The sequence below is a fragment of the Schistocerca gregaria genome, chromosome X (genome assembly GCF_023897955.1).
Source record: "Schistocerca gregaria isolate iqSchGreg1 chromosome X, iqSchGreg1.2, whole genome shotgun sequence".
NCBI classification, from domain to species: Eukaryota; Metazoa; Arthropoda; class Insecta; order Orthoptera; family Acrididae; genus Schistocerca; species Schistocerca gregaria.
Window position 1 is genome coordinate 72,009,944 of NC_064931.1, and position 15,666 is coordinate 72,025,609.

Sequence of the window (15,666 nt, forward strand, 5' to 3'; positions counted from 1 at the left end):
GATGGTGGAATAGAGAAGGTACACCATATTGTAGGAAACATGTCGAGTGACTACCCATATGTAAACTCACACCATAACAACTGGGACCCATATCTTTCACTTGTAATGGCACCTTACAATTTGAAGGTTTACACCAGTACAGTACTACAGATTTGTTAATCCATATGAGGTGATTTATGGCACAAAAATGCCATCGCCATTTGATATGATTGAAACAATGTACGGTAGAGACAAGAAGGTAGAGCATAATTTCACAAAAACATTGACATAGGTGGGGAGGCACATCCAGAGGACAAATGCAAAGGCTTTGGAGCAACAAGAAGCAGCAGTTGAATGCAATGGAAGACTTCTACATTATAGGGTAAGACAAAAAAGTTTGTCACAGGATAGCAAGGACCATATCAGGTGATAGAGACCATGACTCCAGTTAATGTGAAGCTACAGTTGCCTATAAAAACACAATAGTGCATGTTGGATGCTACGGCCATTTTGAGGTGCTCCAGATACATCACCACAAGTACTGAGAAATACTTCTGGTAATCAGACAAAAAAGAAAAAAACGTAGGTGTGAATGCTCAGATATTCAATAACCAATGCAGAAAGTACCATACGCATTGCAGTCAAGGAAATTAATGAGAACACATAATGTACTTTGAGTTACAATAATGTGATCATGGGCTTAAAGGATTTTGAGGCATTGTAAGGAGTTATGGAGAGTAATGATTTGTATTGTGTAGCAAGTTAGTTTCATGTGCAGTATTACTGTAGTATTTAGAATACGATTCTTTTTTTCCCATATGTGTGTCTAATATAAACCAGTGACAGTAGACTTTATTTTAAGGGGAGGGAGACAGTCCCTGTAGTCCTAGTCCTTAGGTTGCTGTGCACCAAGGTTAAGGATGAAGGGGATTCTAGCCATGGCAGTACTACACTTCTTCCTCAGGTTTGAGGTGTGGGTACTTTATGATCATTGCCTGCACAGTGGAGCACAGTTTACAAGGCAGGAAAATATGGTAATTACCAGCCATCAGTGGACACTTAGACTTTGAATGCATGGAAACTAAGAAATGAAGTAAGAAGGCTGGAAGACATGTTTTCTGGACTAAGGTGAGATGCAAACATCAAGGGAGCACTCGGAGAAGTATTGAGGGAATATGTTTAACTACATTGGTCTTATGGACAGCTGAGGGAGAAAATGTAGCGAGCAATAGATAAGAGTGCTGTGAACTATATGGTGATGGAAGATAGACCATAAGATAACGGAGAGAGAATAGTGAAGATAGCTTTCAGGACTGTGAATGAGTAAGACACCAGAGAAGTGAATGGGACTACAGAAAGAGTGAAGTAGTAGGAATCAGGAAGGCATTGGCTAAATGGCATACCATGTAGATAGCAAGTCTAGAACATGAAGTACTGAACAATGCAAGCATGTTAGGGAAACTGATGGGAGAGTTACTGAAATACAGAAAAGCATCAACCAATACTGTGAATCAGGATTTTGGAATTATGCAACTCGAGTGGGTTTGAAACTTCCTGGCAGATTAAAACTGTGTGCCAGACCGAGACTCGAACTCAGCAGAGCACTTGCCCATGAAAGGCGAAGGTCTCAAGTTTGAGTCTCGGTCCAGCACACAGTTTTAATCTGCCAGGAAGTTTCATATCTTCGCACACTCCGCTGCAGAGTGAAAATCTCATTCTCGAGGGGGTTTGTTAGACACGTGAGTCACCACAGGGACAATGTTGAAACAATAGCATCTGGGAAGCACGGACAGTGATGAGAAGCTTGCAGGAAGCTATTTAACACACAGTACAAGGACAGCTGAGTCCAGCATTGCTAACCTTGGAGTAATATTTGTTAGCATTACACAGGGTGCAGGAAGATGTGCTGACTGAGGTAGGACTTATTGTGGAGCCCAGCAGATAGAACTACTACATAATATCGATAGAGGTCAGGATGGAGTAGGTAATGGTATTATTGCCAGTGGTACAGTTTAATGCACAATTTAGATGTTTCACTATACATCTTTGCCCGATGAGACAGGTGTGAGAGGGGAAGGAGGACGGTTAGCCAGATTCGGGTAATCTGTACCAATAAAAATACATGCAACACGGAGCTGTTCCTAGGAAAAGCAGATGGACAAGGGTGTCTGAGGAATATTACAGAGCCCAAACCATATTCACAGCAGGAATGATTCTACTGGATTTACTCATTATACAATGCTGTAATAGTAGTGGAGAACTGCTATGAGCAGGCTATACTCACAGTGGCAAAACAGTTGGAGTTAGAAGTAGCAGAATATTGACAAATGGAATGATATATAACATAATGAGACTAACCCTCCATCTATCAACCACAGTTTCAGAAACTACCAGACTAAACGTAATGCAGCCTCAGTTGTATTGGTGAGACAAGCTGTCAGCAGTGTCACCAGTGCAGAATTCACCTACCTCACTAACATCTTTAAACCAGACCTCATCAGTTACTTGAACCAATCATTGTGTATGGTGGCAGAACAAATGTTACAAAATGTCCAGTAATAGAAGGAGGGTCTGCATCGGAGAACAGTGATCTTGGGTATTATGTTGCCAAGTGCCTTAGTAGCTCTGGCTTTGTTTTGTGCAACCCCCTTCTGGCTCCTTCTTTCAATTTAAAAATAATAACTGTTAGAAAAGGCATTAGTTAGAAAAAACTTTAGTAGATGAAAAAACTTTCATGTACGAGTTAGTAGATATATAATACTTAACTGATGACCTTTACCTGTGAAAGCCTGTTGAGAAGTGGCTCCAGCCATCCAGTGTTAACCTCACAGTGGCTGTCCAGAAAAACTAAATAGTTGCCTCTTGCCTCCCTGGCTCCAATGTTGCGTGACCTGATTAGGCCTAAGAAGACAAGATTGTTTATTGTGAAGTTCAGGAACTGTTGGTGACTTGATACATCATTCTTAATTTTACTGTTATTTATTTCCTCTTAATTGTGAACATGAAAAAAAGAAATCATAAAAAGCGGCCAAGAAGTTGATGAACTGAACACCTGCTTAACTCACCATAAGGCACTAATTTTTGAAACCTACCAAACAACATTGCAGTTGAGAAGATGATTGTTTTTGTCATTTTAACATCCACCTTCTAGCTGTTTCAATTAGAATGGAACTGACACATGACATCACCACTGTCAATACTATGTAATGCTGATAGGGGGAAATATGTATGATAAACAGAAAATAATCAGCCTAAGCAACTTGTTTTACACAGGGTGACTTTATACAGGGTGATTGATTGATGAGAGGATATGGAACAAAGAAGGCCTAATGAATTTACGTCCAGAAGTGCATGGTGTTTACAGTATGTGTTGAAAATTGTTTCCATGTGCTTCAACACATGCATTTATGTGCCATAGCATGTTCTGTCCCAAAAATTTACATCAGCCATGCTGCATCAGAACAGTGTCAAAAGGACCACGGATATGATGCTCCCGTGTCTGCACATCTGGAATTGGCTCTGCATACACAATACTTCTGAGCTAGCCCGATAACCAGAAACTGCGTGGATTGAGATCCAGTAAATGAACAGGCCACGAAACTGCGTCCCCTCATTCAATCCATCGACCAGGGAAGACATGTGTCCGGAAGTAATGGTGAAGTGGGCTGGAGCACCATCACGTAGCAGACACATAACCCTTTCAAACATCAATGGCATTTCTTCCAGCAGGGGAGGAAAAGTCACCCACAAGAAATTCCTATAGTTTCGGCCTGTTAGGTGACGTGGAAGGAAGACTGGTCCCAAAATACGGTCGCCAATTATGCTGACCCAGACATTCCAACTGCACTGATGTTGATGATTCACTGTCACCATATGGTAGGGGTTTTGCATACTATCCCACAGATGATGGCCACGAAAGCTGAAGATACTACTCTGCGTAAAGATGGCCTCATCTGTGAATAGGATGGATGACACAAATCCTGGAATCGTGGTTGCCTGGTGAATAAACCATTGAGGAAACTGCTCCTGATGTGGAAAGTCTGTCGCTAGTAAGCCCTGCACACGCTGTAAGTGATAAGAGTAGTAAAAATTGTCGTGGAGAATGTTCCACACGATAGTCTGGCTTATCCTGCAATGGCGGACCAACTGCCTGGCAATTGACACGGTCATTGCCTTCCACATTGTTAATCAAATTTTCCTCCTAATCTGGTGTCCGAACATTTCGAGCACATCTTTCATGATTTCCTGCTCCTGAAGCGACCCTGTTTCAAACAAACAGCCAAAAACTGTTGCAAACATTGAATGCTGTGGTTGTTTCCAGCAGGGATGGGTCTCCTGATACAAACTTGCTGCCCTTCGTTCGTAAGTAAACATTATGTTGGCAAGCTCTCGTTTGGAATACAGAAGCATTGTGTACAAGGCTGTATCACATCCACCACAAGGTACCACTACCATGGTGCAGCGCCTATTAGACTGCAGTCTTTGTAACAAAGTATGATTGAGTAAATGGTCTCTAGAACGGAAATCATGCATTGTCGGACATGTTGTTGTTGTTGTTGTCTTCAGTCCTGAGACTGGTTTGATGCAGCTCTCCATGCTACTCTATCATGTGCAAGCTGCTTCATCTCCCAGTACCTACTGCAACCTACATCCTTCTGAATCTGCTTAGTGTACTGATCTCTCGGTCTCCCTCTACGATTTTTACCCTCCACGCTGCCCTCCAATGCTAAATTTGTGATCCCTTGATGCCTCAAAACATGTCCTACCAACCGATCCCTTCTTCTAGTCAAGTTGTGCCACAAACTTCTCTTCTCCCCAATCCTATTCAATACCTCCTCATTAGTTACGTGATCTATCCACCTTATCTTCAGTATTCTTCTGTAGCACCACATTTCGAAAGCTTCTATTCTCTTCTTGTCCAAACTAGTTATCGTCCATGTTTCACTTCCATACATGGCTACACTCCAAACAAATACTTTCAGAAACGACTTCCTGATACATAAATCTATATTCGATGTTAACAAATTTCTCTTCTTCAGAAACGCTTTCCTTGCCATTGCCAGTCTACATTTTATATCCTCTCTACTTCGACCATCATCAGTTATTTTACTTCCTAAATAGCAAAACTCCTTTACTACTTTAAGTGTCTCATTTCCTAATCTAAATCCCTCAGCATCACCCGATTTCATTTGACTACATTCCATTATCCTCGTTTTGCTTTTGTTAATGTTCATCTTATATCCTCCTTTCAAGACACTGTCCATTCCGTTCAACTGCTCTTCCAAGTCCTTTGCCGTCTCTGACAGAATTACAATGTCATCGGCGAACCTCAAAGTTTTTACTTCGTCTCCATGAATTTTAATACCTACTCCAAATTTTTCTTTTGTTTCCTTTACTGCTTGCTCAATATACAGATTGAATAACATCGGGGAGAGGCTACAACCCTGTCTCACTCCTTTCCCAACCACTGCTTCCCTTTCATGCCCCTCGACTCTTATTACTGCCATCTGGTTTCTGTACAAATTATAAATAGCCTTTCGCTCCCTGTATTTTACCCCTGCCACCTTTAGAATTTGAAAAAGAGTATTCCAGTCAACATTGTCAAAAGCTTTCTCTAAGTCTACAAATGCTAGAAACGTAGGTTTGCCTTTTCTTAATCTTTCTTCTAAGATAAGTCGTAAGGTCAGTATTGCCTCACGTGTTCCAACATTTCGACGGAATCCAAACTGATCCTCCCCGAGGTCTGCATCTACCAGTTTTTCCATTCGTCTGTAAAGAATTCGCGTTAGTATTTTGCAGCCGTGGCTTATTAAACTGATAGTTCGGTAATTTTCACATCTGTCAGCACCTGCTTTCTTTGGGATTGGAATTATTATATTCTTCTTGAAGTCTGAGGGTATTTCGCCTGTCTCATACATCTTGCTCACCAGCTGGTAGAGTTTTGTCAGGACTGGTTCTCCCAAGGCCGTCAGTAGTTCTAATGGAATGTTGTCTACTCCGGGGGCCTTGTTTCGACTCAGGTCTTTCAGTGCTCTGTCAAACTCTTCACGCAGTATCGTATCTCCCATTTCGTCTTCATCTACATCCTCTTCCATTTCCATAATATTGTCCTCAAGTACATCGCCCTTGTATAAACCTTCTATATACTCCTTCCACCTTTCTGCCTTCCCTTCTTTGCTTAGAACTGGGTTGCCATCTGAGCTCTTGATATTCATACACATGGTTCTCTTCTCTCCAAAGGTCTCTTTAATTTTCCTGTAGGCAGTATCTATCTTACCCCTAGTGAGATAAGCCTCTACATCCTTACATTTGTCCTCTAGCCATCCCTGTTTAGCCATTTTGCACTTCCTGTCGATCTCATTTTTGAGACGTTTGTATTCCTTTTTGCCTGCTTCATTTACTGCATTTTTATATTTTCTCCTTTCATCAATTAAATTCAGTATAACTTCTGTTACCCAAGGATTTCTACTAGCATTCGTCTTTTTACCTACTTGATCCTCTGCTGCCTTCACTACTTCATCCCTCAGGGCTACCCATTCTTCTTCTACTGTATTTCTTTCCCCCATTCCTGTCAATTGTTCCCTTATGCACTCCCTGAAACTCTGTACAACCTCTGGTTCTTTCAGTTTATCCAGGCCCCATCTCCTTAAATTCCAACCTTTTTGGAGTTTCTTCAGTTTTAATCTACAGGTCATAACCAATAGATTGTGGTTAGAGTCCACATCTGCCCCTGGAAATGTCTTACAACTTAAAACCTGGTTCCTAAATCTCTGTCTTACCATTATATAATCTATCTGATACCTTTTAGTATCTCCAGGGTTCTTCCACGTATACAACCTTCTTTCATGATTCTTAAACCAAGTGTTAGCTATGATTAAGTTGTGCTCTGTGCAAAATTCTACTAGGCGGCTTCCTCTTTCATTTCTTAGCCCCAATCCATATTCACCTACTATGTTTCCTTCTCTCCCTTTTCCTACACTCGAATTCCAGTCACCCATTACTATTAAATTTTCGTCTCCCTTCACTATCTGAATAATTTCTTTTATTTCATCGTACATTTCTTCAATTTCTTCATCATCTGCAGAGCTAGTTGGCATATAAACTTGTACTACTGTAGTAGGTGTGGGCTTCGTATCTATCTTGGCCACAATAATGCGTTCACTATGCTGTTTGTAGTATCTTACCCGCATTCCTATTTTCCTATTCATTATTAAACCTACTCCTGCATTACCCCTATTTGATTTTGTGTTTATAACCCTGTAGTCACCTGACCAGAAGTCTTGTTCCTCCTGCCACCGAACTTCACTAATTCCCACTATATCTAACTTTAACCTATCCATTTCCCTTTTTAAATTTTCTAACCTACCTGCCCGATTAAGGGATCTGACATTCCACGCTCCGATCCGTAGAACGCCAGTTTTCTTTCTCCTGATAACGACATCCTCCTGAGTACTCCCCGCCCGGAGATCCGAATGGGGGACTATTTTACCTCCGGAATATTTTACCCAAGAGGATGCCATCATCATTTAATCATACAGTAAAGCTGCATGTCCTCGGGAAAAATTACGGCTGTAGCTTCCCCTTGCTTTCAGCCGTTCGCAGTACCAGCACAGCAAGGCCGTTTTGGTTAATGTTGCAAGGCCAGATCAGTCAATCATCCAGACTGTTGCCCCTGCAACTACTGAAAAGGCTGCTGCCCCTCTTCAGGAACCACACGTTTGTCTGGCCTCTCAACAGATACCCCTCCGTTGTGGTTGCACCTACGGTACGGCCATCTGTATCGCTGAGGCACGCAAGCCTCCCCACCAACGGCAAGGTCCATGGTTCATGGGGGGGGGTTGTCGGACATAAGTTCATTATAACTTTTTTGTCGTGTATCCTCTCTTCGATCAATCCCTAGAGTTTGTACATGAAGGAAACAGATCACCCTGTATATGATTCTCATTAGTGTGGTTAATTTTTCAGACGCTACTCACTAATTAGTTAACGGGAATATGTTTCTTCCGTGCATATTATTCTCTAGGTAGCAAATGTATAGGTGTTAGAAGAAACATAGGTTAAATGCTAAACGTCGAGTGTTCCCTTTTCTTGTTCCACTGTAGAATAATTTGCAATTACAGGTTATTGTCCACGTCGAAATCTGTGATAACTGAACAGGAATTAGTAACTCCTAGGAAACATGACGCTAATACCGTGTAAAATCGCCTCTAGCCTTTTAATAGGCGCAGTTCTGACAGGAAGAGAGGCCGCAAGTTTCTTCAGGTATGCCACATCCAGCTGAAGCCAATCATTGATGTTTAGATAGTGTGGAACTAACAAACTCAATGTATGTTGATTGCCACGTTTCACCAGCTCTTCCAAATAGTCTCAGACATCATCTTTGAGATGAAATGAGTGGTTTAGCGTGCCAGTCGAGATACAATAGGGTGCCTGAGTATTCGTCAAACCTGGAACCTACGTGTGCACACCGCTGTTGTCATCTTGAAATACAGGAGTGTCCACAACATATTCATCGCGAAGATGTAGAATAAATGGCAAAACTTGGTCACCGTGATCACTGAAATAAAAAATCTTTGATGACGTTCATGGTAAGCAGGTCCGCCCCCGGTAGCTGAATGGTCAGCGTGACGGACTGTCAATCCTCTGGGCTCGGGTTCGATTCCCGGTTGGGTCGGGGAAAAAAATGGCTCTGAGCACAATGGGACTTAACATAGGAGGTCATCAGTCTCCTAGAACTTAGAACTACTTAAACCTAACTAACCTAAGGACACCACACATATCCATGCCCCAGGCAGGATTCGAGTCTGCGACCGTAGCGGTCGCGCGGTTCGAGACTGAAGCGCCTAGAACCGCTCGTCCACAACGGCCGGCTGGGTCGGCGAATATTCTCCGCCCAGGGACTGGGTGTTGTGTTGTCCTCATCATCATCCTATCATCCTCATCGACTGCAGATCGCCGAATTGGCGTCAAATTGAAAGACCGGCACCCGGCGAACGGCCAGCCCGACGGGGGGCCCCAGCCATACGATTTAATAAATTAAATAAATGGTAAGCAGAAAAAAAGGCCCAATTACTGGTACGAAAACAACTCCAAAACATCTGAAAACCGTTTTCAGCGTCACTACACCGTCCACATACTGCAGGTCAAGCGCCTCATTGGACCACAGGTGCATTTGTTGCCTTGCATCACTAAAAAGTGCCAAAATTTCGGATCATACTACGCGCTTGCACTCAGCTACGGTGCTGTTTCTGGGTTGTTTGGACCACTGAAGACGTGCAGCCTTATGTGCAGCGGCGATAAGTCACCTTTTGCTATGTACCCGACTACAAATGGCCATCGCAAGCTGTTCTATTCTCAATGTTCTCTGGAAGTTAGTTGAGAGAGATTTCAATTCAAGCATATTCGTAAGTCAGATGGACACAGCCCTTTTAGAGCGAAGGCATTCACTAACACCGTCATTTCCTGTCGGATTTGAAACCATCTTTATCGAGAAGAAGTGACACTCGTCTCCACTCCCCGTCGATTAGGATCTATTTAGGGCCACTCTTCTTACTCTGTATTAGATGGTTGCGAGTGGCACACCAATCCTTGTACACACAGTGAACAGTCCGCTGTGTGATATCATTCTTATGGTGGTCATGGGGACCTATAAACACGATAGCCTATGCTCTTTTAAGGGGGCTCATTACTATTTCGTCTGGTGAACGTCGCGCAGTGGATGCTGGGAGCGAATGTACACGATTCATGCAACACACATACAGCAGTCCTGCAGGGCGGGTAGTATATGAAACAAACACCTATGTGTGTTTCTACAAAAACATAGACGATATACAGAGATAACCAAGGAAAGGCAAAGTTACGTTTATAGCATTTGTAGACTTGGAGAAACTTTTTGACAATGTTGGGTGGAATACACTCTTTGAAATTCTTTGAGTGGCAGGGGTAAAATACAGAGAGCGAAAGGCTATTTACAACATGTACGGAAACCATACGGCAGTTCTGAGTCAATGCGGATGAGAGGGAAGCAGTGGTTGATATGGAAGTGAGACAGAGTTGTAGCCTATACCCGATGTTATTCAGTCTGGACACTGTGCGACCAGTAAAGGAAACAAATGAAAAAGTCGAATTAAATCAGGTAATTCTGAGGGAATTAGATTAGGAAGCGAGACACTTAAAATAGTAGATGAGGCTTGGTAATTAAGCATCAAAATAATTAATGATGGTTGAAGAAGAGAAGATATAGAATGTGGACTAGCAATGGCCAGAAAAACGTTTCTGACAGAAATTTGTTAACATCGAGTATAGATTTAAGTGTTAGGAAGCCTCTTTTGAAAGTGTCTGTGTGGAGCGTAACCATGTATGGAAGCGCAACATGGGCGATAAACTGTTTAAACAAAAAGAGAACAGCAACTTTTGAGATGTGGTGCTACCCAAGAATGAGGAGGTTCTGAATAGAAAAGAAATTTGGGGAACAACCTGACTAGAAGGAGGAATCGCTCGATTGGACTCCACTAACATCGAGGGATCACCAAATTAGTACTGGAGGGAAGTGGGGGGGGGGGGGGGGGTACAAATCGCAGAGGGAGACCAAAAGATGAATATAGTAAGTAGATTGAGAAGGATGTAGGTTGCAGTAGTTACTCGGAGATGAAGAGGCTTTCACACGATAGAGCAGCATAGAGAGCTGCATCAAACCAGTCTTTCGACTGAAGATCACAACAACAGCAACAACAACAACACCAGTCATGGTCTCAAAAATTTTGTAGTACTTACTGAAATTTTGTCGCTATACATTACAAAATGCTGTAATACAATGTTACAGCGAATAACATTGTTTAATATTACTGGTACTGAGCAGAAGCAACCTGTAACGGCCGACTTCAACAGATTCATCTACTCGTAGCACTCCTTCCACGAATGTCCCAGTTATGTTATACATATAACAATGTTCTTTGTACTGGGCAACGTTCTTTTATTCAAAACGCTGCCAGGAACATTTTCTTCTTGTAATTTCACTGCGTTACGAAATTAATGAGGAAGGTGGGGACTAGCTCAGGCTGTCCTGTGATATCTCTTCCTGAAATAGGCACACTGATTAGTCAAAACATTCTGACTACTGGTCTCCGCCAGATTGAATGCCGGCTGGTAGCGGTGCGGGCACGTGATGCGGTAAGGGAAGTGCATAAGCGGCACAGCGATAAGGGCCGCAAACGTGACAATCCACTAACATAAGCGAGTTTCACGAAGGGCAGCGCCCTGTGCTTGGGAACGCCCATCTCGGAAACGGCGAAAATGGCCGGCTATTCGCGTGAGCACTTATAGAAACTGTCTGAAGGAGGGTAAAACGACGAGTAGGCGACAAAGTGTTGGACGTCCACGCCCTACTGCAGAAAGTGGTGGAGGAGGCTTGCCCGCTTCACACTTAGGTGACAAAAGTCATGGGAGAGCCATATGCAGATATACAGACGGCGGTAGTATCGAGTACACGAGGTATAATAGGGCAGGGCATTCACGTGAAAAGGTGTCCGACGTGATTATGGCCGCACGACGGGGATTAACAGATTTTGAACGTGGAATGGTAATTAGACCTAGGCGTATGGGACATTCAGTTTCGGAAATCTTTGGAAATTCAGTATTCCGAGACCCACAGTGTCAAGAGCGTGCCGAGAATACTATATTTCCGGCATTTCCTCTCACAATGGTCAACGCAGTGACCGACGACCTTCACTTACGGACTGAGAGCAGAAGCGGAGTTGTCAATGCTAACAGACAAACAACACTGCGTGAAATAAGCGCAGAAATCAATATGGGATGTACGATGAACGTGTCCTGTTGGACAGTGTGGCGTTAATGGGTTATGGCAGTAGAGTGACGCGAGTGCCTTTGCTAACAGCACGACATCGCCTGTAGAGCCTCTCCTGGGCTCGTGAGCGTATCGTTTGGACCCTAGGCGACTGCAAAACCGTGGTTTAGTTGGATGAGTCCCGATTTCAGTTGGTAAGAGCTGATGGTAGGGTTCGAGTGTGGCGCAGACCCCACGAAGCCGTTGACCCAATTGTCAACAAGGCGTTGTGCAGCTCGGTGGTGGTTCCATATTGCGTGGGATGAGTTTACATGGAATGGATTGGGTCCTCGGTCCCACTGAATCTATCATTAACTGGGAACACTTATGTTCTGCTACTTGGAGACAATTTGCAGCCATTCATGGACTTCACGTTACAAAACAATGATAGAATTTTTATGGAAGACATTGCCCTATGTCACCAGGCCACAATTGTTCGGGAATAGTTTGAAGAACATTCTGGACAATTCGAGAGAATGATCTGGCCACCCACCTAACATTTAAGAACATAATCGAGAGATCAGTTGGTGCACAAACTGCTGCACCGGCAGGACTTTAGCAATTACGGACGGCTATAGACACAGCATGACTCAATATTTCTGAAGGTTTTTGACTCCACGCCACGTCAAGATGCTGCCCTACGGCAGGCAGAAGAAGGGCTTACACGATATCAGGAGGTATCCTATGAGTTTTGTCATCACAGTGTAAGTAAGTGGCCAGCTTGAGTATTTATTATGGAGAGGGAATGTGACTCATGTCTTTTTAATGACATTGTGTTGAAAGCGTCAAACGTTGACTTGGCAGTCCTACTTTAGTTATTTATAGTTCGATCATGCTATTAGAAGGTAACCGGCCGCTGTGACCGAGCGATTATAGGCGCTTCAGTTCGGAACCACGCGCCTGCTACGGTTTCAGGTTCGAATCCTGCCTCGGGCATGGGTGGGTGTGATGTCCTTAGGTTAGTTAGGTTTAAGTAGTTCTAAGTCTAGGGCACTGATGACCTCAGATGTTAAGTTCCATAGTGCTTAGAGCAATCTGAACCATTTATTAGAAGGTATACAGCTTTAGTGTAAAGGCGTCAAAGAGAGCAAAGTTGCCATCTCTTGCGGTGGCTTCTGGCCGCTTTTTATAGGGGGGAAATTTAAAAGCAGCAGCGGAAACATGATCTCAGCAGCGAGACTTGCAACATATCCTTTTAAGAGTGACCTAGAAGCGGCAAATAAAAAACGAGGAGAAGAGGAAGAAAGCAAACACTAGGAGAAACTGAAAGCAGTTGAAGAGAAGAAGATTGCGAAGAGCAGGAAGCACACTCCTAGATCTCATTTCGACAACACAGGAGAATGAGTGCATGTACCGCGAAGAAAAATTTTCAGATTCGAGGACAGAAGAGCAGTGGATGAAGTACCAGTTGTGCTTCCTCTAGGCCCACGAACTCTGTACGGGAGTTGAGGAACACAGTCTGACTTTTATTTGTGACAAGTGCAAATAATGTAATTCGAATCATGTTTCACAGTAAAATATATTTAGTTCTCTGTTAAAACAGTTTTTATCCCTTGTTTTTGATTTTAAAAATAAAACTGATTGTTTAAACTACTTAATTTTATACGCAGGTGATTAAACTATTCTATATTATACTTGAGTAGTTGTGGATTATAATCACTCATTTCTATGCATTTCCTTCTGCTGCTACTCAGCTTAAAAAATATATCCGACTCCCCCAACCTCATTATGTCTGTAGTAGATCAGCGGCTGTATACATGGATGCTGTAGGTTGACTTCGAGAAACCTCGTCAGTCCAAAAAGTCTAGAGTCTGGATTAAGAAAAAATCGAGAAACATTAAGACTGTAGTTTTAATGCTTCAGGTGTTCTACATAGTCTCCGCCCTGCCACACTTCCAGACTTGAGTACTACTGAACTCGCGTGGGTGCGACATACCGGCAGATCATCAACATTTAGAAACTCACTGCCGATGCACAACACTTCCAGAGATGTTATACGGTAGTACGAAGAAACAAAGGCCATTTTTGTGGTTTACAAATAGTTTAGAAAATGAAAACCGTGAAAATTAGGTGTATTTATAGTACAGCGTTTCTATTATTTTGTCAATTCCTGTACTTCGTGAAAGATTCGACATATAATTTTTTTGTATAATTTAATGCTGCATGCCCGAAGATAGTTGCTAATCGTCTGCATAACCTTCAGTGTCACTTCAATAGTTTTCGCAACTTCTACAAGCACTATTAATAAGTCGGTTATCTTTTGCTTTCGCTGATCTCTGTCATAACGCACCATGGTATTGTCAGTCTATAAGCCTTTTTTCAAACTGATAGAGCTGAAAGCAACATACCTCGACCATGCTACAGTGTATCTGCGTTCACAAAATGACACAAAGTGATAAATATTTGGAGTCAATGTGTACAAAGTGGCACAGTTAACACCAGCCTTCGCTGTTTGATGATTTATGTTCAAACACCTAGCAATACTGTTCGTGATGATAATAGCATTCACTTGGTTCTCTAAATTCTGCACAGCATGCCTATTAACCGAAAGTATAAACTGCTATTCTGCAATTCATATTACAGTCTGTGCTGACAGCGATATTCACATCAAGCCTTTACAACAAACTACAGAAATCTGGGCTTTCATTTCAGACATTTCTAGATAAAAAATAATCACACGAAAAGACGCAGATCGAATGCTGTATAATTACATGTCGTTAATGACAAATCTTCACTCGACTACAGTAAAATTTAATGGAGTACTAGAAGTTGTTTTGGAAATAAATAATTTTTGCAAAAATGACTCAACTTTTGTTAGTCTTGTGGAAACTTAATATATGCTGTGAGACCTTAGTTTCTGCCGGCGTATACTTTGTTCAAAAAACTTACGGGGTTGCAGCCAGGTGACGTTATCGACAACCGCCGATATTTCGACAGCTGCACACCCTTCCATTTTCATGGCAAAACTGCAGCAGGTAAGTGCTGTGCAAGGAAATTTAATACCTTGGTTTTCACACACACACACACACACACACACACACACACACACACACACACTTTAAAAACTAGAACCATCACTGACTAAAGATGACCGTCGTGAGAAGTTATCGATAGTGAAATTAATAATCAACGGGTGAGGCAGCATAACCTCTGCCCCTGTGTTTTTTGACAAGTCAGAGAGCAGGACTCCATGCAGAATTTAATCGAAAACCACCATTTCTATTTATAAAGTTACTTGCTAATTTAATTTCAACAGCTTCTTTAATAACACTGTCCCAAAGCCTGCCAGACTCTCCGTGTTGTTATGTGATGGGAAGCCCGTTGACACCTATCACTGCTAATTTGTACATGGAAGATTTCGAAGAATGTGCCTTGGAGTCAGAGACTTTGAAACCTGTGTGTTTTTTCAGAAGTGTAGACGATACTTCTGTTGATTGGCCTCATGGCAGTGAGAATTTGAACGACTTTTTAGAACACCAGAAGTCAACACAAATAATGTTCGTTTGAGGATGGAGGTGATAAATGATGGCTGTCTTCCCATCCTTGATGTGTTGGTTAGGTGGATAGTACGTTGGGACGTGCTTTTTATAGGAAGCCTACTCACACTGACTTGTATTAGCAAGCTGACAGTTGTCAACGTGAGGGATAACTTGGTTCACAAGCCCCATGTCATGTCGGCCCCTAAGAGTTTGTCAGCCGAGGTAGTCTGGTGTTCTAAAAAGTCGTTCAAATTCTCACTGCCATGAGGCCAATCAACAGAAGTATCGTCTACACTTCTGAAAAATGGCTACCGTGAAAGACAGATTAGACGTGTGTTGAGCAACTGACCAACTGTGTACCGGGTG

The 15,666-nt window shown here is 42.6% G+C and overlaps 1 protein-coding gene across 1 annotated transcript in view; it reads right to left on the reverse strand.

Moving 5' to 3' along the window:
• Positions 1-15,666, reverse strand: part of LOC126298822 (polypeptide N-acetylgalactosaminyltransferase 16-like) — a 535,244-nt gene that overhangs the window by 81,878 nt on the left and 437,700 nt on the right. Inside the window, exon 6 of the mRNA XM_049990289.1 lies at positions 2,759-2,880. Coding sequence (XP_049846246.1) covers positions 2,759-2,880 — 122 coding nt within the window. The remainder of the gene's footprint in view (positions 1-2,758; positions 2,881-15,666) is intronic.